The sequence below is a fragment of the Sciurus carolinensis genome, chromosome 4 (genome assembly GCF_902686445.1).
Source record: "Sciurus carolinensis chromosome 4, mSciCar1.2, whole genome shotgun sequence".
In the NCBI taxonomy this organism is placed as follows: Eukaryota; Metazoa; Chordata; class Mammalia; order Rodentia; family Sciuridae; genus Sciurus; species Sciurus carolinensis.
In genome coordinates, this window is record NC_062216.1 from 173,790,519 (window position 1) to 173,815,314 (window position 24,796).

Here is a 24,796-nt window from a genome sequence, read left to right on the forward strand (position 1 = left end):
AGCTTGCACAGAGCCAGGCGGGAGCCGGCACGGCTCTTACTGGTCCCACAGGAGCAGCAGGAGGCACCAGGGCCGCCGGCCTCCCACAGGTGACGGGGCCCCAGTCTATCTGGGGCCGCGGACCCTAGCTGTGGGCGCAGCAGCTCCCTGTGGTGCCACAGACCCAGGAGGCTGAGGCAGGAGGGTTGCAAGTCCCAGGCAGCCAATTACTTTCTCAAAAGTAATTAATTGGGACTGGAGTTGTGGCTCGGTGGTAGAGCACTTGCCTAGCATGTGTGAGGCACTGGGTTCGGTTCTCAGCACCGCATATAAATAAATGAATAAAATAAAGGTCTATCAACAGCTAAAAAAAATTTTTAAAAAGTAATTAATTAATTAAACAAAAAATGAAATAAAAATAAATAAGTAAATAAAATGGCTGGGGATGTGGAGCACACTCCTGGGTTCAATCTCCAGTACAGCAAGAATAATCCTAAATATAAGTAAGGAAAATGAACCTCCACCGCTTCCCTCAGAGCACACAACGTCCATTCCCGAAGGACCGAGCGCCAGCGTGAGAGGTGAGCAGCAGAGCGTGGGGAAGGCAGCACCTTCCTGACCGGGGGCACGCAGGGCTTCCCTGCAGGAAAGCTAGGAAGCTAGGAAGAAAAAGACAACCAACCTACGCTGAAGTCAAGAACATCTGTCCACCAAACGGCACTGAGGACGGACTCAGAGGCCCGCGCAGGTGGGAGGGTCAGTAACTCAGGTCCCTGACGCACTCCCACCCGCCCCTAAGGAAAGGAGACAACCAAACAGAAAATGGCAGGAGCCCTAACTGACCCCAGGAGGGTGTGCGAGTCCCCGTGAGACTCAACCGTGGGAGCAGCGCCAAGAAGAACATCATGCAAGCCACCTTATGGAGGCCAAGAGGAGGGCGTGGTCAGGACAGGGAGCAGCAGGAAGGCCCCCAGAGCAGGGCGTCGCGCTCCTGCACCTCAGGAAGCTGCGGGGTCGCCCTGCGCCTCCTGCGGGGGCACTGGCGTGCACAGGGGCCCCCGTAAGCCTTCCAGACGACCACCCTCAGCGCAGTGAGCAGACGTGTTGCGGAGGAACCCCAGGCACCAGGCAGGAGCCCCATCCAGACACCACGTGACAAGCGTCACACTCGACACTCAGTCGCATGCAGACGAGAAGAGTGCAGGTCACACCACCTGGCTAGGCAGAGAGCAAAAGGGATCTGGCTGTTTAGAAGGCAGGAAGCAGTGGCCCCTGGAGTAATGACCATGGGGCCCGGGCCTGGGTGGGCAGCACTTGGCTCCCGGGCCTGGGTGCTGTTGCCCAGGCGCCTGGCGCGAGAACTCACGAGCCCCACACTCAGCACTTCTCTGCATCTGAGTTTTGCTTCAGTGAGACACTAGAGAGGGTGACAGAATGGAAGGTAAGATTAGATCACTGGACAGTGGACCCTGCGCTCCTTTAGACGCCAGGAGACCACACCCCACACACAACTCCTAGGTTTTCCAAGAGCCACGCAGACATAAAATCCACACTGCTCAGGGGGAGTCTGTGCCCTCAGACTCAGGCCTGGACTCCGGCAGCTCAGTCTCAGGAGAGCAGACTTGGAGGAGGGCGGGAGGAGACTGGCATCAGACCAAGGCAGGAGGGGCGGCCCGGGACTGGGAGGGGCGCAGCGCTCACAGCAGGGCTGTCAGGATGGACAGAGGGCCGCAGGGGACAGAAGCAGGAACCCAGCCCTCCCAGCAGGGGGATCACAAGCGCGCTTCCCTCCTGAGGACGTCCTCTGAAGCGGCGTGCGGGAAGCCTTCCTCAGACGCGCTGTGACCCGCTTGTGGACAGAGGCGCCAGAGCTGTCCCCTAAGGCCAACGAACCCAGCACATGGCGTCGCTGCTCTGTGGCTGGAGCCCGAACAGAAAGCCTGACCACAGTACCGAGGTGTCAGGACTGCGCGCTGACCGAGCCAAACTCCATGGGATAAGGCTGCCGGCACAGAATGAGTACAGCCTGCCACTTTCAAGGTGACAGACGGACCTGCCACTCAGCACGCAGTCACGAAGGCCTTGGGCTCCCGCTCCACCACGAAGGCTCCAGCCAGGGGTGAGTCCTCCCCTGATGACCTGTTCCATCCCCACCTCCAGAGAAAGAAACTGAGGCCCAGGAGGTTAAGTCACGTGGGTCTCGCTGCCAGGCCATTATCCGGGCCTCGAGATCCCACCCACTTCCACGGCTCCACACTGTCCCCTAACTAGTGCACTTGACCCAAAAACCCACCCGCGGCACCCGGGGCACCAGATCTGCTCCCGCGCCCACCACCGCTGCCGGCACCAGCCTGGCGGTGCGCACGTACTCAGCCTCTCCAGCAGCTCCCGGAGGGTCTGCAGCCACAGGTGACACAGGTGCTCGTCAGTGCTCCAGAAGGTCACCCGCGCCCACTTCCAGCGGTGACGCCGAGCTCGCTTCACACAGTGAACTGCAAGAGATGGGCAGGCGCGGGTCAGGGCACAGCGGTGGCCCACTCAGAACGCCACCAGGGGCTCACTCGGCTAAGCAGCGGTGACGGTCACTGTGTATCAGGTAAAACGTGCCGCTTCTCAGATCCTTTAAGCCACGTTAAAAAGTAAAGAAAACAAGAAAAAAGACGATGGGCACAGAACTCAGGAGAGGTAGATCTTTGGGAAGGGATGTCAGGAAGCCGATAGGGAGCGACCAGACCACCGGGCTGGTCAAACTGGTGGTGGGGCGTCCCCTTCCCGCGTCACCTGCACGAGCTGAAGGAGAACCGGGAACGGGGAGCCCAGGCACCCTCACCTGTGAACGCGCAAGGCTGTCCCATCTTCTGCCATCGGCCGGCGTGCTGCTTCCTGCGAGTGTCTGCTTCCTCCACGGTGATGATCTCAGACACCGGCACCGAGATGGCATCTGCAGAGACGAACAGGCGTCAGCCACGCAGGAGACGGCCCACTCCAAAACGCTGAGGACGTCCTGGCTTGACCCCTCGTGAGAGACGAAGGAAGGAAGCCCGACGCCATGTCCTAGCTCAGGGCTGAGGCCGCAGGCGGCCGGGTGTCCCCAACGGTGGCGTTCGGCCTACACGCCCACCAAACACCGCTGCTCACACACCACCACTGCCACTCAAGCAGCAAACGCTGACCGTTTGGCCTGGTCACTATGATAAACTTGGTCTCTGTATGGAGGGGACACACAGGATGCAGGACACCAGGGCCACCAAATGTGTGAGAGCCAGGGTCCAATGTGGGGGCTCTGGAAAGTTGTGGGCCCCACAGGAGCAGGAGGAAGGGAGACTTGGCCCTCGGGCAGCACAGCACGGACATGCTCTATACCAGCCCAGGTAGCCGCGGACTGAGCCCCGCTCCCCAGCAGGCTGCCATCACAGAACGCAACGTAAAGGAAGAGTGGGCTGGGAGCAGGGCTGCCGGGGACGCAGGCTGGGAGAGGGGCGACAGGCCCGGAAGACGCTCCAGGGGGCACGGAGGGCTAGGGGCAGCAAGCTGGGCCCCTCGGAACAGGCTGGAGCCCAGAGCTTTTCCACGAATCACTGTTAGGAATTCACAACATATTTTTAGGTAGATGAACGTGACAGTTTTCAGTTGGCTTCGGGTTGGCGCAAGCCTGCGACAGCGAAAACACTGCATCTTTGCAAGAGGTGAGAGAAAACATCTGCTGCTGCCGCCTTCGGGTCATTTCGCATCTGCTTTAAAGCCACTGCCTGTGGGAATCAAGTCGTGAGGGCTCAGGACCCAGGGAGGTGGTCTGACTGGGCTCCTGGCTCCTCTGAGGCTCTGAGAGCTGACCGCAGGCAGGGCCCTTGGTCCCAGCGCACCACACCCTGGAATTCCCGTGTCCTCACCACTGTCTCTGAAATGCAGTCTCCGCCTGCTTCTTACCCTCCCCTCTCCCCCGTGAGTGAGCAGCACACAGGACCAACCCACTGGGCTCCAGGGCAGGCGTCCCGACACCCACGCCCGCACATCCAGTGGGCTCTCCTGCCTCCAGACGGCCCCCGCGTGGCTCCTCATCCCCACGGCTCCCTTCCCAACCTGTCCCGTTTCTGGAGGGCTGGCCTCGTGGAGCCCCTCCAAACCCTGCTTCACTGTGACCTCGCACTCAGACCCCACTGCCCTGACCTCTCTGTTCACGTCCCAGGAGACCAGGAGCTAACAGGAGGCCTCTGTGTGTCTCGGCAACGAGCTCAGGGCTGGCTGGGGCGGGTGTCAGGAACAGGGCAGAGCACGCCACACGTGGACTGTGGTCAAGCCATCTGTGCCGTGACCTCAGCGTCTCGCCGCTCCCCACGTGACCCTTGTGACTAAGATGGTTGAAGAAATGGCCAACAGAAGGGTCAAAGGCTGGGAGGCATGAGGTTGGAGCCAGGCAAGCTTCTCAATATCCAAACAACTGACAGCGTTGAGGCAAGAGTCAGTACAAGCCACTTAATGACTCAAAGTCACAAATGACTCACAGGATGACCCACTTAAAAGCGTCCACAAGTGAATAATTTCTAGTCCTGCAATTTAGATCAATAGACTTGAAAAACCAAAGGAGGAAGCAAGAGATTTTAAATGTGTCACATGCCACGTTGGCCAAACCCAGAGGCCAGACTTCTCCAGGACACAGGAGATGGTATCCAGAGGTGCTGGGCACCAGGGACCAATGGGGGTGCCAGTGGGGGCAGAAAATAAACCAAGAAGGCCACAGAGACTGCAGAAGCAGGGACCCAAGGCCTGGCAGGTGGGGCCTGGGCGGCCTCCTGGCCAGCCACGCAGTTCAGAGGGAGGGAGCAGGCCCAAGAGGCAGGCCAGGGAGGGGAGCAGAGGCCGAGGAAGGAGGACCGCAAGGCCAGAGCAGGCAGCGGCCTCGGCCTGAGATGGGAGCTCTGAGGAGAGCTGGGTGGTGACCCAGGTCTAGCAGCGAGTGACTGGGGGCTGGGGCGAGCTCCGTAGGGGAGGGCTTGCCGATCACCCATGAGGCCCTGGGTTTGATCCCAGTGGCACCAAAATGAAATTTTTTAAAAAGATGTGCGAGACAGCAAGAAGCAGGCGCCTTGGGCTGGGTCCAGGTGCCCGCTGCGCCGGCCATGCACTGCCCACAGAAAGCTTCGTCTGCTCCCCGGGTGAGCAAAAATGAAGTCCCGGGGTGCTCGCAGGCAGCTGCCTTGACCCCTCACGCGTGCACCAATGCGTGGAGTCCTTTTCTGAGGAGGGAGGGAAGCCCCGCGGAGCGCGACGCTGACCTAAGGAGCGCCAGAGATGGGCAGGCTGCCCGTGCCGTGGGCAGGGCTGTCCTCAGGGGCCCAGTGCGCAGCCAGGCCTGGAACTGAGCCAGGTCTGCCAGAACCAGGGGACGTGCAATGAAGGCCCAGCCTCCTGGTCAACGCTCCCCTCGCTGTGGACAGAAGGGGCGCGGCACTGCGTCACCTTGGGCAGGGTGGCTGGCCAGCCCAGGGTCCGAAGACGGGGCGAGAACGGTTCAAGCACACGAGAAAAGTCACAGAAAGGCGGCTAGAGAGGGGCTCTGCCTCCCGCAGGCCTGACCCATCCACCCAGGGCCACCTCTGCACCCGGCACCGGGCCCATGAGGCAGAAGCCTCCAGCGGGGCGGTTCCCACGGCGTCTGCACGTCCCCCGTTTCTGATTAGCAGCCGGCTAACAGGACAGGGACTCCGGAGGGACTCGGGGAGCTGGAGCTTCTGTTTGGTTGCAGAGCTGGGGTGGAACTGGGGCTGGTGCGCACTGGGCCAGCACTCTAGCCCCGGGCGGCCCCCGCCCTACGGTCACCCGCAAGTCACCAAGCGCTGAGGTCAGGTCCCAGGGGCAGCAGGAGAAGGGGGCACTGAGGCCTTCGAAACAGGAGACAGCAGCCTGTCCTCGAGGCAGAATGACCCCTGCCGGCCACTCCACAGGCACTGGCCCGGAGAGGCGCCCACACCGGCGTGTGCTGTGTGGACACCAAGGGCAGCCACCGTGAATAAGGGCTTGCGCTGGGGAAGACCTTGCAGGGATCAGGGGGAGACCAGCGCCTGCGGGTCCTGTGCTCTGTGCCCTGGTGCGCTGGGTCTTCCTGAGGAGAGCGACTGTCCAGACCAGCCTGAACCTGCCCGGCCAAGGCCCAGAGCCACATGCTGTGGGGAGCTCCATGAGGAGCAGCCATGGGGTCACCCTGAGCCTCGGGAGGAGGGAGGTGGGATGGGGGCTGGGACCCCAGCCGCTGCTCGTGGGTCCCAGTGGGTCCTAGCGCTGCCCTGAGGAGCTCAGCCCCGCCTGGCTCCACATGCGCGGACCCTCCCGCCTGCCTGGCCCTGGGGGGCTTCCCTTTGCAGTGAAAGCGACCACTCCCTCTGGGGCCAACGTTCTGGAACACAGGGAACTCTGACGCCTCCCTCCTGCTGCTCTCCCAGGCCTAAGGAAGGCCAGCCTGGGCACAGGTGTGCGCCCAGACGGACACCCCAGAGCCCAGGCAGCGCCATCTGCAAGGCCTCTGAGGGCCCCAAACTCAGCCTTCTAAATCCAAGTCCATCCTTGCTGCCCCCTGCCCCTTCCAGAAACTGCCCGCCTCCCACACCCAAGCCCGGTGAACACTGCCCCACCCACGTGCCGGCTTGCCACAAGCCAGGGTCCCTCTGGCTCCTCCCCATCTCCATCCCCGTCTCCACCTCCGACGTCACACCCCCTACCCCGAGTCTCCCAGAGTACCTGTCACGCCACAGCCACCCCTGGTGCCCACCCCCAGGCTTGTGCCCCGGAAGCACCCTCTTGCCTGCGGCCCGATGAGCACCCAGGACACAAGTCTGCCTGACAGACGCCGCCGCTCTGCCTGGTCTGCCAGTGGCTTCTCCCACAGCCCCAGACGTAACTCAGACCCTGTCCCCACCCAGCATCTGCCCCGAGTCATACAGGTAGCACCCCGACCTCAGGACGTCGGCACTGAGCCTGGCGGCCCTGAGCCCCTGGGTCCCGGGCAGTGGTCCCCGCCCAGCACGGCTCAGGACCTTCTCACCCTGACCCCGTGCCCACTGCACTCAGGCTGCGGGCGTCCCACTGCGTTGGCCTCCCAACACCCAGTCAGCCCGGCCCCTTGCTGCCAGCAAGTCTCACCTGGCTCTGCTGGCTTACTGGAGGCCTGTCCCAGGAGCGAGGGTCACCCTGAGTGTGACTGGGTGCCAGGGAGCAAGTGGCGGGTCCCCAAAACACCCAAAGCTAGGTGCCAAGGTCCTCATGGCAGACAAGGAAACCAGAGCTGAGGTCAGGTGACTCATCCAAGTCACAACCAGCAGCTTTGGAAATCTACTGGAAAATCCTTTCCTTCCATGGTCCAGAGCCCAGGGACCCGTCGCTCAGATGCCTGTCTTGCCCAGCCACACCGTCCAGGGTTGGCTCTGGCAGAGTCCCTTCTGGTCAGTCCTCGTCCCAGAGTGCCTTCCCACCACCACACTGGGGAGCAGGCCAGGGTCTCATGGGAACAGCGACTATGCCACTCAGGAGCTGGCTGGGGAGGGCACCCGGGCAGGCGGCAGCCAGGCCCTCCTCGTGCCGAGGGGCGCTGCTGGGTCTTGCACATTTTGCAAAGCCACGTTTTCAACAGCCTGCACTTCTTTCTGGAGTGGAGCAATGGAGCCGGCCGGCGGAGAGCAGCTGAGGCCCCAACAGCAAAGCTAACCCCGAATGCCGTCACCTCTGAGCGTGCGGGCTCGTCTCCCACCTCTCCTGTGACAAGGAAAGGACCCACCTCAAGGGCAGTCAGTGCTGGCTCAAATACCACAACTGCTACAAATTCAGAAGAACGTTCTCCTCCAGCAGTCCTTCCCCCAAACGGGAGGGACACTTGCAACCACCTCTTGGCTCTGACCACAGACAGCTCCCCTCGCCCTCCTGACTAGTGTGACTGCCTTGGTGTGCGGTGCCCGCCAGCGCCAGCCAAGGCACAGTCAGATGGCCGTCGCATTCCAGAAAGCCAGGCGCCTGTCAGCCAGGGGGGCTCCTGTTGTCGACCACCGCGCCCGTTTGCGGCTGCCCTCTCTGCAGACCAGTGCAGCACCACAGCCCCGGGGACCTCGTGGGCTGGGCCAGCGAGAGGACTCCAAGGTCCAGCACCTGCGTTTCCATCCTGTTCTGTTTCTCAGCTCTGACGTCAGGGTTCCTGGACGCCCCGGCAGCCCGTGGGCTTCCTGTGTACCTTGGGGCAGCCAGGTCTGTCCGTGACACAGGTGTGCGGCACCTGTGGGGGGCGGGCTGGGCGCAGTGACGTGCTCCTCTGCCAGGCCTCTGGCAGCCACCTGGGAGGCCAGGGTCTCAGGTCTCACAGGGACACGTGACAGAACAAAACCAGCTCGCAGCCGAGGGCACATTGCTGGCCCTGCTGTCCAAGGTGGGCACTCCACTGCGAGAGGGTAGGTCCCGAGCTCAGGCGAGGCTCCCCAGAGGAAGGACACCTGGGAGTCACATTTCCTGGCAGCAGCCACGCCCCCGCCTTTGCTGTGTGAGCGCCTGACCCTCATTAGATTGCAGGTGAGCATTCGCCTGTGAAGACCGCTGCCCAGCGCCACTGGGGACCCGCAAGTGCCCTGCAGGTAAGGACGCACCTGTGGGCTGCGTGTGCAGCTCAGCGGGACAGCACACGCCTCACGCTCCAGGCCTGGGTTGGATCCCCAGCACTGGCAGAAATAAAAACAAAACAAGCCCGTGCACTTTAGGGTGGTCAAGCAACCGCACCCCTCCCTGCCAGGCCTGCCCACCCGCCGCACAGACCAGGGAAAGGCCAAAGCTCCAGGTCGGGTGGAGCGGTTTCCTCCTTAGGCTGAGACCGGCCTCTGGGATGGAGCCTGCGGCTGGAAGCAGCTCTTCTTGCCGGGTCACGGTCGCGCCTGCGTTTGGAAAGGATTGCCAAGGAGAGAGTCCCCTGGCGACCTGAAGCGACTTCTACCCCGGGGTTGGATCCACCACTGCCCACAGAGGCCACCACGTGGCCACGGGTTCCAGAATAGACAAAAACAAAGTCCCAGACGGGCCCAACCCCAGGAGCTCTGCACGGATCTGCAGAGCTTGCACACGGCCCTGGCGGGGTGGTCCTGGCTCTGCTACAGGAGGAAGGGCCGCTGTGCCCTCAGCAGACGGAGCATGGGCTCACTGCTCTGGCTGTTTTCAGAACACATGGGTGGTCAGCTGCTGTCCTGTCTGGGCACTTCATGTCCTGAACCTCCGTGGCCCTTTGAGTAGACCCAATTATAACCCTATAGGACACGCAAGGACACAGAGACACCTGAAAGCAAGCTGGGACCCCTGCAAGGCCCAGCTGTCCCCAACCACGCTGTCGGCAGGACATCGGACAGCATCCCCGAGCACCAGCATGTGAGGTGCCCCTGAGACCCAGCCACAGTATGAGTGGGGGCAGAGGCTCCTGGACCTCCTGCCTGGGCCTCCTACCTGGACCTTCTACCTAGACCTCCTGCCTGGGTCTCCGGCCTGGGCCAGGTGAGTGGCAGCACCCAAAACTGTAGTGTGAACTCAGAACAGGACAAAGGCCACACCTGGGGCAGACTGAAGCCTCAAGAAACTGTGCCTCCACTGAGGACGGAGGCACTGTGAAGACACACCGATGCCGGGTCTCCATGCGCTTCCCACAGCATGAACGTCATTTAAGGTGACTTTCCGTTCCTAAAAACGCAGCCAGGACCTTGCTGAAGTCCTGCTGCTGAGGACCCAGCGTCCTGCGTTCACCTCCCCTGCTGTCCAGGGCGGCCTCCACCAGCTCCTCGGTGAGGCCTGGGGCCCAGGGTGGCCTCCTTCAGCTCCTCGGTGAGACCTGGGGTCCAGGGCGGTCCTCGCAGTTCTGCTGGCGGGGCCTGGGCAGTGGCACCAGCTCTGCGTGCTTGATTTTTATGTGAGATCTTTGGGTTTTAAAACGTTGGCTGCAGTGTCAGAAGGAACAGAAGAACTCACCATGCAGGTCAGACAGATCCCCGGTGCCACTTCAGCTGAGGCCCCGGAGCACCGTCCCCGTGAGGCTGACTGATGGTCCCAGCCCATGGGTGGCAGCAGGACCAGCAACCGAAACCCATTCCTCCAGGCTAGTCTGAAGGCAGCTTTCCACCCGCCCCACCTCGCTCCTCATCCCCACCAAAGTCAAGTTCATGCCCATCTTTTGCTCTCTGGCCCAAACCAGGGGGATGGATGAAGTCAGGATCAGGTTCTGAGGTTCAGTCCAGCCCTGGCGCCGCCCGGCTGTGTACCTTGGGCCCCTTGCTTCACTTCTCTGTGCTTCTGTCACTTCATCTGCAAAGTGGTGTCCATGAGAGTGGATGGGATCAGCACAGGGAGCATGCCTGGCCCGGTCAGGGCTGATGAGTGGTGGCGGTCTTTGCTGCTCACTCCTCTGACAGGAGAGGGGCCAGAGGCCACCAGGCCCGAGGACACCGACTCACACCTGGTCACAGCAGGTTCAACACCTGGGAAGGGGCAGGAGGGGTGGAGGGCACTGCAGGAAGGGGAGGCAGGGACAGGACTGAGCCAAAGAGGGACCCAGAGGGTGGAGGGTGTGGAGAGGGCAGGCGGAGGCCGCCCAGGTTCCCACTGCTCAGTCAGGCATGTGCCAGGCCCGGGGAGGGGTGCCAGCCGGGCACGGGTGACGTCCAGCCAGCTGTCCAGTCCTGCTCTAGCCTTTCGAGATCGTTCGAGGCACAAGTCTTTGGAATCCTGTGCTCGACAGCACCTCCAGCTGGGCTATTCTCTTGGAGGGCATTCAACTGTCAAGTGCATCAGTGGATCACACAGACCAAAGAAGACCACCAGCCCCAGTGGAGACACCAGCCTCCATTCACGGTGGGGTGTGCGGAGCCTCTACCCTGCAGCAGAGGTTGGTCTAGACAGGGAGGCACCAACAGGAAGCCCTACCCTCTGGCAGTGAGCATTCTTACCAGAGGACGTCCAACAAATAATACAACCATACAAACCAGTTCACCAATTCACCAACTTATCCAGTGCCCCATGCTATGGAAAGCAGGGCTGGCAGTATGGAGGGGCAGGTGAACGAACCTCACGCTGGGGGCACAGCTAGTGCAAAGGCCCTGAGGCCCCAAGAGATTGGCAGCATATAAGCAGATGAGTGAGAGGAAGGAGCCTGAAACCACAGGCTTGAGGCCACTGAACTACTTCTTTTAGGGGAACTGGGGACCCCTGAAGACTAAACTACCAGGACCTGAGTCCCCCAGTCCTCTAGCTCTGGGTGGGGACAGCTGTGCCTCTGGTCATGTCAGGCCCAGTGTCTGGACACTTACACCTCCACCAGAGGCCTGGGGCTGCCCCAGGAAGAAGCTCACGGAGGAGCAGAGGCTGCAGGGAGGCTGCTGGGGACGGAGTAGCGGGCCCAGGAATGGGAGGAGTGGCGGGGAGGCGCTCCACCTGGGGCTGTGGCCTGCTGGGCAAGGGACAGCAAGACAGGAGCTCAGGGCCCCACGGTCCCCAGACCCAAATCCTAGCCAAAATCATCTGGCGGAGCACCACTCTGGCTAAGGAGCAGACGGGTGGAGCACTCAGCACCTCCCCGGAAGGTTCCAGATGGCCACCCAGGACAGGCCCCGCCAGCAGGCGGTAAGCCCGGGGCTCCTCTCTCCCCCACTGAGGACCACGAGCAACTCTGACAAGGCTGAAGAAAAGGCAACTGACCAAGGACACACCAAGTCAGCGTCCAGCTGACCCTGCAGGAAGGAGCGAGCGGTGGTCTCCGGGTGCTCCCTCTCTTGTCCCGGCCGTGTGCCAGGGGCAGCTGAGCTGTGGGACAGCAGGGTGGGCAACTCAGTGAAAACCAGAAAGCACCAACTCCTGGCCAGAGAGCCAGAGCACGCAGGGTGGGCTCCTCGTCCAGGGGAGGGCAGGACAAAGGTGGTCTGTCTGGTCCTGTGAGTGGACAGAGTCCTGGCTCACCCAGCTGCCCACGTTCAGAGCCTACGGAGAAGCCCAGCTGCCATCCACCCTGGTGACAAAGGCCACGGCAAGGGCTAGAAGGCTGGGCTGGCGCCACACGGCCTCCTCTGCGAGAGACTTGCCCCTGTGCCCAGCAGGGCTGAGCACCAGTGTGAAGAAAGGAGGAGCCTCCAGAGCCGAGGCCAAGGGGAGCCACGGGGCCACCTGAGCACGGCGTCCTGACCCGACTAACCCTGATCAGCACTCTGAGCGCCAGGAAGGGCCGGTGCTCCAGGGGGCAGTCGCCAGATGCCGAGCCCGGGGACCTGGCGAGGGGGTCGCCAGATAAAACCGAGGTGGCGGGGGTCCCCACGCTCGCAGAGGCAAACCTGTGCCTCCTAGAGTGGCTGCAGAGAGGCTCCTAGAGGAACAGGGGACCCCGCAGGGGTTTAGGACAGGAGCAGAGTGGCCGAGTCACTAGGTGGATCAGCAGCAGACCGCAGGACGCAGGAGGGCGCGCGGAGAGACGGCTCTGTGGAAGCGTCCAGGTTTCCAGCAGTCAGCTGACTGAAAAGAGACCGGCAGGTGCCATGGCTGAGACCACCCCCTGGCAGAACCACTGACCAGGACGAGAAAGCAGACACAACACACTCACTCCCACAGACAGCTCTGCCTGCAGAGACCAAGGTCCAGGAAACCGGCGCTGCAGGGAAGAGGCTGGTGGGGGTCCAGAACTGAAAATCAGGGACCAAGACAAAGGCCTGGGAGCAGCTGGCCGGGCTCGGTGGAGCGCTCGCCCAGCACGCGGGAGGCCCTGGCTCCAGCCTCGGCGCCACACAGACATCAGACACAAGGTGCTGTGTCCACCTGCAACTAGGAAGGCGTCGAAACACTGAAAAGGAAGCTGGCTCTGGGAGCGCGCTCGGCAGGACGGGAGGCGAAACGGAGCAGCCCGTCCGACGGCCCAGAGACGATTCAGGGCACCGGAACAGAGAGGGCCGAGGGCAGACGAGGTCAGCAAGCATGTGGGACACCATGCGCCTCACTTCCTGCTTCCCTGGAGCGCTCCTGGCTGGGCTCCAGGGCTGGAGATGAAACCATAACACCGGCAGGCCGGGGAGGCAGCCGGCCGAGTCCCCGGGAGAGCCATGGGAAAGGCCTCCCAGCACTCAGTCCAAGGGTCCGCGCACCCCAGAGACCCAGGTGCACGGTGCACAGGGAGGGTGGGGTCCCGAGCGAGCCCAAACGGCCTCAGAGAGGCCGGGAAACAAGAAGGGGCATTGTGTCCACAGGGATTAAATGAATAAAATGTTTGAAGACACAGATAAATCAAAATAAAACTAAAAAGCACGTCAGGAGGTGCTCAGGCCGTGGGGAAGGGAGAGAGGAACAGAAACTCAGAAACTAATACCAGACGGCAGCTACATCCCCAGCACCCCGCTGTCTACACTGGGAAAAGCCCAGTTGGTCAGGGTAATTTCACATTCACGGGCCGGGCGGTCGGAGTAGACGCAAGTGCATGCTGTTCCAGAAATCACAGCAAAACTCAGGGCATGAGCAGCTGGAAGCCAACGGACAAGGCCAGGCACACCACGCCAACCTGGCCAGAAGGAGGCAGGCGCAGCCATGTTAGCATCAGACCAAGGACACGACCAGAGACCGAGAGGACCTTGAGGTGGACACCCACCATCAGCAGACACCACCCCAGCATTTTCTTCCTTATGCCAGCCGATGGAAGGAACTTCTTGATTTTCACTTAAACATCCTTTCTGGATTCCATCTTTTTCAGGAAGGCCTCACTCCTTTCCAAGCCTACGAATTGTCCTCTATTTTCTTGTGAGAATTTACTTTTACATGAAAATCTTTAAGAAAAAAATTTTTTTTTAGTTGTAGGAGGACAGGATACCTTTATTTATTCATTTTTATGTGGTGCTGAGAATCAAACCCAGTGCCTCGCACATGCTAGGCAAGCGCTCTACCACTGAGTCTATCCCAGCCCCTTACAGGAAAATCTTAAATCCACCAGATTCCGATTTCCAGAAACTTTCTATCTTTAAACAGTAAAAAATATTTTCATAATGATCGTGTAGTGAAACACCACGCAACATGTAAAAATCACAACTTGAAGAGTTGGGCTGCCCACCTGAACTCGCGCTGGAGGGAAAGGAGAGTAGAGGACACAGAACCCTTATGCACAGCCCCAAGCGGAGCCAGTTCAAGAGTCCATCACCAGGGAGCCGTGAATAGCACCACACAATGCAATGTTAACCACCAAAAGATGGGCCACTGACACAGGGCGGACCTCCAGACTGCACTCCTGAGACGCTGGCAGAGTGACGCCCACCCCGGGAAGGCAGCAGGGCAGAGACCAGCTGCATGGGGACACTTCTGGGGTGTGGCTACTGTTCTTGGGCTGGGGAAAGCTCACAAGGTTGCAGAGTTATCAAAACTCATTGAACTATGCTCTTAAAATATGGGGATTTCACTGCATGCACATTAGACCTCAATAATGTTGTTCTTTAAAAAATCATGTTTTAGCTGGGCACGATGGTGCACACCTCAGCTCCTTAGGAGGCTGGCGCAGGAGTAGCCCCAGTTTGAGGCCAGCCTCAGCAACTCAGCAAGACCTTGTCTCAAAACAAAGCCTAAAAAAGAGGCTGTGGATGTGGTTCAGCACATGTGGAAGGCCCCGGGCTCAGACCCTGGTACCGCAAAAGAGGGTTCAAGTGGTAGCAATGGTAGAGTGCCCAGCACCACAATGAATAAATGAATGAATAAATAAATAAACATGAAAATACAAATCATGTTTTAAAAGATCATACTTACCCAGTTTTCTTTCACATATATTTACATAAAGAGAAATACCAAGTATAATTGTTTTTCTTTTTTCGGTTGTACTCTAGGGATAAACTGAAGGTCTTACACATTCTAGGCAAATGCTCTGCCACTGAGCTACAACCCCAGCCTATCTCTCTCTCTCTCTCTCTCTCTATCTATCTATCTATCTATCTATCTATCTATCTAGAGATGGGGTCTTGCTAAGTTGCTGAGGCTGGTCTCAAAGTTGCAATCCTCCTGCCTCAGTCTCCCAAGGAGCTGGGCATACAGATACGCACCACTGCGCCCAGTTAATTACTTCTTAAGTTTAAGACTAAGGGAGACTTCCAATTTCTCTCTCTCTCTCTCTCTCTCTCTCTCTTTGCTTTCTAGATTGTATTAAATCAACTTTTATTTTTTCAGTGCTGAGGATAAGACCAGGGTTTCATGCAAACCAAACAGGTGCTCTACCACTCAGTTCCGTGAATCCACAGATTATTTCTTAAGGAGAAAAAAAATGTTTTAAATATCTGTGGCTTGCTTACAATTTGTTAGGTACTTGCTATGGAGTCCTGGGACACACTTTATAAAGACAATAGTGACCTGCCCAGGAAATGCCCCCAGCCTTGGGGCACCCTGGTGGGGGCTGGTGGAAGGCAAGAGAGGGTCCTCCCACAAAAGAGGGACCTGGGCACTGGCTCCACACTACCCTGGAGCCCCAGCACACAGATACACAGTCTTTCCAGTCCCAACTCCAGATGAATGAACGCAGTCTGTTTAAGTGCCCTTCTCTACAGCTGGGGGAACAGGCCAGAAACCATTTCAGTCTGCTTCAAGTTCAACTAGTCACCCACTTTGAGAAACCTCCCCACCCGGGTTTCCTGTTTTCAGTCTGCCCTACTTCCGACCAGGGCCTGGCCACTGGATCATTGCTGGCTCAGCCTTCTTAGTGGAGGCCCGGGGAGGGCTGAAGCCCCGCCCTCCGGGTTGCTAGTCCTTATCTCTGCTGCTGGGCCCGGGTCACTTGCCCAGCTGGGCCCTGGGGAAGATTATGTGCCTGCGTTTAGAGCCCACTCTGGGCTGAGCACCATGTGCAAACAATTTCCAGCTTCTGCTTTTCAATCTGAAATAGGAGAAAATGAAAGAGCAGATGAAAGACCTGGGTAGCCACCCAGCCTGGTGCCCTGTCCCAGCCTGTCCCTGGATTCCAGGACGGCCTCCTTTGTCCTCTCACACCCTCTAGCAGCCTGGTTTTGCCAGTCCCCACCTCCCATCGCCGACCCAGTCAATCCAGGTGTGTCCAGACACACCTGGGAAGGGGCAGGACTGGGAGTGCCACCCACTAACATTAATTAAGTGTCCTGTGAATTGGCTCATAGTCTGCCCTACTGACTCTACTGACCTCAGATTCCAAAGGGCCTGATTCCCTTTGGGGACTGCAAAGTCAGGAGGGAGAGACAAATAGTGGCTGCGTTGGGCATTTCCGACCACTGCCCCCCAGCTGGCTCTCATTTTCCTGGTGCTGGAGAGCACCCAACAGACTGCTTCCGGAGGCAGCCCAGGCCTCTGAGGGCTGCTGCTGGCACACCAGGAAGCTCGGTGACCCCACACAAAAGCCCTGCATGCTCAGCAGGAGTGAAGCAGCCACCTCTCCAGCAGAGGAAGGGCGGGTGTGTGGAAGCACTGGCCAGCAGAACCAGTCAACCAGCAGACTAAAAGCAGTCTGCCACCACACCAAACCCAGACCCTGGGACTGGAGACTGTAATAGTAGCTGGCCAAGTACGTCAACACAGACGATGGGCAAGGAGCTACTTTCCACCCACACATGCTACGTGGAGGAGTCTGTCCACGTCCACACAGCCACTCGGGCCCAAGGGAGGCCAGACTGCCCAGTGGTTAGGAGCACATTTGCTGGAGTTGGGTCAGAGAGCCTCGAACCCTGCTGGGCCAGGCACTTAAGTCCCCTGGGCTCAGTCTCTTCCTTACTGAAATGCAGGAGTGGCTCCCTCACAGAAGCCATGGAGTCTGGCATGGCAGAACAGAGGCCCTGGGGCTTGCACACAGTGGGCACTCTGTGAAACCATATCCTCCTCCAAAGCCAAAGGTTTACAGGGAAGTGCGGCCCTCTTGGGCCCCAGGCCAGGCGTCAGTGTCACTGAGGCAGAAACAGAGAAGTGGGCCTGGAAAGTGGGGCAGGAGGTTGGAGGGTGACTTTGAGCATGACACTCTCCCAGAGGGGACATCAGGAAGACACGGGACAGTCTGGTCTCAGCCACTCAGTCACAGATAGGCTCTCGAACACAATACTGCTGGAAACTGGGTGTGGTCGTAGGTCTGTGGCCACCCTCGACTGACCCCACCCAGTTCCACTGGTCCTCAGAGTCCCACAGCCTCTGAATGCCCACCAAAGACACCTGAGCTGGGCTGCAGCTGGGGTAGAGCGCCTGCCTAGCATGTTCAAGGCCCTGGATCTGAACCCCAGCGCTGCAAAATAAATTCTTAAAAGGCATCTCAAACTTAGAACAGCCACCAGAGACTCTTGACCCCCACTGTCACCCCATAATCAACAACAAAAGCAAAACTCTGCTTCTGCCGTGGGGGCCCTCTCTGGGTCTTGCGGGTCAATTCCTCCACACTAACCCTGTGGCCACCATCATTCCCACCTGAACTGGACCCAAAGCCTCCCAGGTCCCCTGCCTCGTCCCTCCTGTGTGTCCATTTTTCAGAGCTACAGGAATCCTTTGAAAAAGTTAAATTGATTACAACCCTCCAGGGTCCCCCCACTCACAGTGAAAGCCAGTCCCCACCTTGGCACTTGCCACTTGCTGCTCTGCCTGCCTGCTTGGATCCCTCCCCAACACAGAGTGTCCACCTCTCCAGGTCTCTAGAGAGAATGCATGTGTGTGAGGGCCGCCTGGCCACCCTGTCCCAGACGGCAACCATCCGCCTGGCTCAACCGGATGCTGTCTCTGAGGCTCTCCTCCTGGGGCCCAGCTCCATCAGACACACCTGTCCCTGCTTCTGTCTCTGCTGTGATGCAAAACACCCTACAACCCTGCCACACAGGATCCACCTGGCCCATCCTGACCGGGCACTTCCACTCAGCATGCCCAGGGCCCTGGGTTCCATCCCCAGCACCAGGAAGAAAAGGAAACAAAAACTTGCAGAAGAGGGAAGAGATGAACCTGAACACTCCACACTTGCCAGCCGGGATTCCTCTGCCTTCAACATTGCGCGCTCCCTGTCCAACCGCCCCCTTCTATAATCCGCCCTCCTCCCCAGGCCAAATGACCTCTCCTTTATCAGCCTCTTCCAATCCGTCTGCCACCAGACAGCTCTGCACAAGGGCCTCAGGGAGGGCAGCCTGTGTCCTCCTCCACCCCAGCCGCTGCACCAGGGCCCTCCAGGGTGGGGTGTCTTTTCATGTTTACCTAAATTAGGTTTCTCCAAATGCCCAGGTCCTCAAGGCGGCCAACCTGTTGTCCCCGAATCACCCCACCCCCAAGCAGGGAGCACACCCCTACAGGTCAAAAGCCCCTTCGGAACCATCTTCTCACTCGGGAAGTTCCTGCCCTGCCAAGGTGCCTCTCCTTTGAGATCCCTGCTAAACAGAAGCATCTACCCGGGGTTCAGCGGAGAGGGGGAGGGGCCCGGCAGCCCCTGGGGGCCCATCATAACCAGTCTCCGGGCCGCCCACGGCACCCAATCCACGGCTGGAGGGCCCCAAACGGGTCTCGCCCCGCGGGGGGCTACCGGCGCCGCCCTCCCACCCCCTCTGGCACCTCCCTGAGGCTCACAGTCCTGGTCCCTGGAGTGATGTGCCCTCCGCGCCGCACGTTTCCCCCGGCCCCCACCGCCAGGCGTCCCCTTCCCGGAGTCTCGGAGTCCCAGCCTTCCCCATCCCGTCCCCCGACCCGGGTCCCCCGGCCGGGTCCCCGGCCTCCCCATCCCGGCCGCCCGCCCTGCCCGGCGCGCTCGGGCGGCGCAGGCCCGGGGCGGACGCGGCGCCGGACCCCGCCGGACCCCGGGGGCCACACTCACCGGCGCCGGGCGCGTCGGGCCCGGGCCCCGGGCTCCGCCACCAGCGCAGCAGTGCCCGCGCGGGCTCCAGGCTCACGGCGCAGCGCTGCTGCTTCACCCACAGCACCGAGCGCAGCGGCTCCGCCGCCCCATCGCCCCAGCGCGGCCGGCGCGGCCTGGTCGCCGGGCCGGGGGCGCGCGGACGCGGGGGGCGCGGGACCGTTAGCGGCCCCTGCAGTCGCCGGGGCGGCGGCGCGGGCAGGCGGGGAGGCGGCGCTGCGTCACCCCGTACGCAGGCGGCGGGCGGCGGGGACCCGGGAGGGCGCCGGGAGGGCGCCGGGAGGGGACGCTGCGGACCAGGTGCCGGCTGGGAGCGGCTGGTGGGCGCGCGGGGCAGGGGCGCGGGGGGACCGAGGAGGGGGCGGGACGGGGGACCGAGGAGGGGCGGGGCGGGAGGAGGGCTTACGTGGGGATCAGGGGAAGGGGCCTGAGGACAGGGCCGGGAGGGGGCCGGACGGAGGGACGGGAGGGGCAGGGGTCAAGGGCAGGTCTGGGTGGGGGAGTGAAAGGGGCCTGGGCGAGGTGGGGGGTCTGAGGGGGCCTGGGCAGGGTCGCAGCGCCACCAGGTGCACTGGCAGCGGCCGGGGCTGCGGGCGCAGGCGACTCTCCTGTCCAGCTGGACGCCGGTGGAGCTCAGTAGCGTCTGCCTGGAGGGCGGTAATGACAGGCGGGGTGGGGGCGGCACAGCAGTGCAGCCTGGCAGCGGTGCGCGGGCGTCGGGGCCGCGGGCCTGGCTGTGGGGCCCCGCGGCGGTGACCTTGGGCGTCGATCTTCCTTGATCCCTGGTCTGCTGTGGGCTGGGGAGGGGCCTGCGGCTCGCCGGGGAAGGCTTGCAGGAGAAGGAGGTGCCCTTCCCGGGGCAGAGCTCTGGGGCCTGCCGCCCCTAAGAAGGCAGTGGAGGGTGACCAGGTATCAGCGAACCCCTTGCTCCTGAGCAGGCCCAAAGGACAGAAGCCACAGAGCCTGAGTGCTTTGTGGAGCCATCACCCCTGAGGCCCCAGAATCTCCTGTCTCATTATCCAGCTAGAGGAGCATCCCCTCCCCTGGGAGGTGACCCTTCGTCCCAGCTAAAGGGACCTCCAGCACTACACAGGCAGGATCTGTCCCTGCCTTCTGAGCATGTCTGTCCCTCTTCATGTCCATCTCTTTCCCCAGAGCCAGCACATAGCAAGCACTCAAATATTGGTTTAGTGGGTACATTTATTCCTAATTTATCATTGAGGGGTCCACAACTCAGGCATTGAAAAACGTGTCTGAGAGTATAGGATTTTTTGCTGGCACAGTGGCAGATACCTGTGATCCCAGTGACTCAGGAGTCTGAGGCAGTAGAATGGAGTATCACAAGTTTGAGACCATCCTTAAGAAAAGGGGGGGTGCTGAGGAAGTAGCTCTGTGGTAAAGCACCCTGGTTTAATCCTTAGTATGGAGGAAGATAAAGAGAGAGAGAGAGAGAGAGAATACGGGGTTCTGACCTGGCATACCCAGGACTTGCCTCAGGGTCTTGCTCCAGGGCTGACAGGAAAGCCTGCCTTACCCCCCTGAGCTGTCCCTGTCCAGCCCTGGTGCTGCAGATGTAGGTGGGTGGGCCAGGTGCTGGGCCCTGACGCCGTGCCTGGCACTGGGTGGTACATGTGCAGGTCTGGTCCTGCCAGCTCCCTGTGCCTGTCTGCAGAGTAGTTACAGCCATGAATCACTGCTCCCTAGGAGCCCAGCTCCCACTTGTGTCACTTGCAGCCAAAGCCCCAGGACAGTCCTGCAACGTGGGATGGGTCCAGAGTTTGAGCCACACCCTTGGGCAAGCCGGACCTGATCTCCCAAGGCAGTGGGTGGATGGCAGAGAGGCCCGCCTCGCTTCCTCCCTCCCACACTACTGCTCTGAGGCTTGGGAAATATGGATATGAAACTTCTTTGGAAATCTTGTGCCAGTTTGAGGCTGGTGCAAATACCACGGCTGGTATGTGTGGAGGGGTTTCCAGCAAGGGCAGAGTGGGCAGGGGCTTGGAAATGCCAGCCTCCCTTCTGGAACCTCTTCCTCTGCCTCCCTGTGGCCAGGGACTTTCTGCTTCTTCAAGTTTATTCATTCAGTGTCCTACCGATGCCACGCATAGGTCGTAAAATCTTGCAGCCAGCCAGGGAGGCCCAGAACCTCAGGCCTCCAGGAGCTACATCCAGGGAGATGGCCACATCAGTGCTCTAAGCAGCACCCTGGTATGAAGGGGCCCTAGGACAGACCCTGCCCTCTTCACCCGAGGACTCAGCCCACTGGCAGGTCCAGGGGCTTAGGCCAACGTGCCCTAAGTCCCAGTGCATCAGAGCATGACAATTTGGAGACTATTTGAGATGATTAAATGAGACCATTAGTGGACCCTATCCAATCCCATGTCCTCTTTAGAAGGGAAAATTTGTACACACACAGCGACTTCGGGACATGTGTATCCAAAAGAACATCCTTCTGAAGAGACAACAAGAGGATGGCCATCTGCAGGCCTCCGGGCACCAGCCTGCCAGCTCCTCGGCCTCGGGCCTCTAGTCTCTATGAGCTAGAACCACAGGGTGTAAACATCAGTCCTTTTAGCCGCGGAGCTTGAAAGTGTGCCATGGAACCCAGCTGATGGCGGCAAGGCCTTTCAGCCCAGGCACTGTCATCCGTGCACAGGGTGGAGAGGGGCCTAGCCAGCGCAGTACCCCTGCTGCTGCTGGGGAGCAGAGGGTGACCTCATGAAGGATGTTTTCAGAGGAGGCACTTCCTGCAGTTGAGGTGCTCGGATTAGACAGGATCGGGCCCTCTGTGAGGCCTTGGGGGTGGTTAAACACAGCACGGGGGTGGAAGGAAGGAGGCAGCTTGGCCCAGGGCGGCTGCCAGGCCTCTGCTGTGTTGGGTCCCCTGGGGCCATCCAGGAAGCAGGTGTGAAGTCAACTGGAGCAGCCAGTGGACAGCCAGTGGGCAGCCAATGGACAGGGTCGTCCCTGGGAGGCCTGCCTCGTGTTGGGATACACCCCAGCTGCCCTGAAGCCTCTTAGTCACCTGGCTCACCTCTTCCCTAGCAGGCATCCCTTCCCCATGCTGGGCTCTGGCCACGATGCCCTTCGCGCACGTCTGCCTGGGAGACCTCCATGCATGTCCTTTAGCCGCAGAGGCTGCTGGCAGTTTGCCCCATGGTGCCTCTACCCAGGTGCCACGGAGCCTCATCTTTGCCTGTGTCCCTGAAGCACAGCAAGTGCCCCAGCCTGTTGCTGGCCTGGTGTGGGTACGGCTGGGGCCTAGTCCTGCACAGGGTTAGCAGCTCTGAGCTGCCAGGTAGGCCAGCGGCATGGCTTTAGCCTCGTAGCCCACAGCCCTGATGAGTCAGACCCTGCCTTGCCCCTGCCCCTGTGACTTGTTCCGTCTAGAGACTGGGCATGCAGCTGTGGCCAGCACCCTTTGTCCCTAGTGTCCAGGGTCTCTCATGTGGTTTTCCTGGACCCTGAGGTCCTCTCTAGGGCTACACATTGCTCCCTGAGAGTCATTAGTGTCCCACCCATTGGGTCATCCACCCCAGAGGCCCCCTGGCCACCAGCAGCAGCAGCCAGCCCTGTCGCTTCAGTGGCCTCTGATCTCCTTTGCTCCTGCCCTCATGTCCTAGAATGGTACTGCTTGCTTAGCTCCCAGGCCTCCTCTCAGATGAAGTCAGAGGACCAGCTGACATCAGAAACTAGGGTACTTCTGGGAGGGGTCAGGGCGGCCTGGCTCACCTCTGCACCAGGCTGCCAGCCATGCTGCCCTCTGCCTCTGCCCTCCAGGTGGGGCCGTTAAGCACGGCCCATCAGAGCCCATGGCCTGGAAGGAATGTCCTGGGCCCAAAGAGACCCACATGTTTGGAGAGTGAACTGATCGTTACAAAATGCACATCCCTATGTTGCCTGGGTGAAGAGAGGAGAATCTGGAAATGGGCAGCTTTAGTCCGTCTCACAGAAGGAAAACCGACCTGCGAAACTAAGCTGACCTGCCCAGGTCGCACAGAAAGGAAAGTAGATAGGCGAGCACTGCAGCTGCCCCTGCCCAAAGCGGCAGAGATCACACTGCCACAGGACAGTCTGACCCCAGAGGGCAAAAGGTGGCACGGGCTTCACCAGTGCGCTCGGCAGGCCCTGCTAACTGGGGACTCTGTGGGACGTCCTGGTGCCCTCAAGGGCGTGCAGGACAGTCCCGCCTGGGCCACTGTCACAGGAGTAGCTGCCCACCCCATTGACTTAGCCTGTGCATCTGGGAAAGCCTGGATCCAGGCTGGGATGCAGGTGTCCCTCGTGGGGCAGTTGCCTGAGGGCAGATCTGAGCTGGAAGGGCCAGTGAGGCAGGGCTAGGTGAAAGTAAGACTGACGCTGTGGCCAGGGATCAGGGTTCTCATGCACCTGGGGAGCTGGGGGTGACGCCATGCCCAGGGCCCCAAAGGCCAGTCTTGGCTCAGGTTTGTGAGTTCCCCAGACCTGCCTCAGTTGGGCACATCAGGATGCTGCTACTCTGCTAAGCATTTGCTCATGCAGCCCTCAGGTTTTACTGCCCTCCAGGTAAGGAAACAGTCCCTAAAGATTAGGGGACTGGCCAGGGTTACCTGTGGGCAGGCACAGGACTGAGAAGGAGCAGAACTGTCAGATTCAAAGCCTGCCTCTGCACTACCCTGCCAGCCTGTTGGCTCCCATCTGGGTTTCATCCCTGAAGAAGGATGTCTGCCCTGTAGCAGCCTATCTTGGGGAAAAGGCCGCTTCCTATCGGGCGAACTTGGGGCAACTCAGGAAGTTCCTCCTCCCTGTCCCTGCAGCTGGAAGAAAGATGACCAGCTGCGTGGGTTCACAGTACATAGCACCATTAGGAGAGAAGAAAGACCAAAGATGCAGGCAGGCCCCTGGTGTGGAAAAGAGAAAACCTGCTTGAAACAAAGGCAAGAACTTGGAAATAAGTCCCTCCAGAAGGAGGACACTCTTAGAGCATACAAAATAACCTGTGTACAATCAACAAACTGCAAATGATAAGTATCGAATCCAAAAACGAAAGCAGAAACCAACAACAAAGTAAAAGCCAAACAAAAGATTAGGAAAAAAGCAAAGAGCAACAACAACCTCAAAAATGAATCCCAAGGTGATCTTAGAGATGTATGGAAATGGGCTCTGAAGAGGACCGAAGAAGGCAAGCTGTCCTGGCCCCAAGAAAAACAAACTCAAAATATCCCTGCAGGGTGGTGGTCTGGAGGACCCTGCAGAGAAAGACAGGTGCAAGGTGCTTCGAATGCTCCAAGGGCAAACTGCCCCCCAACTTACAGCTTGCCAGACGGCAGGGGAGGAGCCTGAGGAACAGGAGTCCTGCCTGAGAACTGCACCCACCCATCTCCGCTCGCACCACCTTCTGCACCTACGATGCGGCTCAGGGCACCACACTCCACATCTTCCCATCTTCCTGTCACTTACTTCCCATTGTCATTGAGCCTAGAAAGCCCTCCTGATGTCACCTTCCTGCATTTGTGCCTGCCTGTCCACCCATTGACCTTTCCCAGTGACTGTCTGAGTCTAGCAGGGGCTGGTGAGAGCCAGTTATGAGTTGATGGGTCCCAGGCACAGCTGTACGCTGTACTACGATCCTTCCCGGGCACCTGTGGGTCAGCCTCGGGGTTGGCCTCCCCAGCTCTGGTCCTCTGGCTCATGCCCCACCCCTGGGTGCTGAGTCCCTGCTCTTCTGTTTTAGCATCACAGAAGACCTTGTCCTTCCTGGTGCCACATGACTGCTGCTGGGGCAACGTGGGGACCGGTCGGCCTGTAGGAGTGGGCGAGGTGTGGAAGGGTGGAAGGTGATGGGTGCAGACCAGAAGGCCCAAGAGCCAGGGGCCTAGTCTTTCTCACTTCTGTGTGCCTGGTGCCAACACAGAGCCAGAATGGCAGACGTACAATAAATGATTGTTGAATGAATAGTAGAAGAAAATACAAGCACAGGCAGCCAGGGGAGCTTTTTGTCCCCTT

General features: G+C 59.9%; 1 protein-coding gene across 1 annotated transcript in view; it reads right to left on the minus strand.

Moving 5' to 3' along the window:
• Cerk (ceramide kinase) overlaps positions 1-19,265 on the minus strand; it is a gene marked incomplete at its 5' end in the record, with an annotated part of 46,777 nt that extends 27,512 nt beyond the window's left edge. Inside the window, 3 exons of the mRNA XM_047549827.1 lie at positions 2,349-2,471; positions 2,810-2,920; positions 18,773-19,265. Coding sequence (XP_047405783.1) covers positions 2,349-2,471; positions 2,810-2,920; positions 18,773-19,265 — 727 coding nt within the window. The remainder of the gene's footprint in view (positions 1-2,348; positions 2,472-2,809; positions 2,921-18,772) is intronic.
• Positions 19,266-24,796: the final 5,531 nt, after the last annotated feature.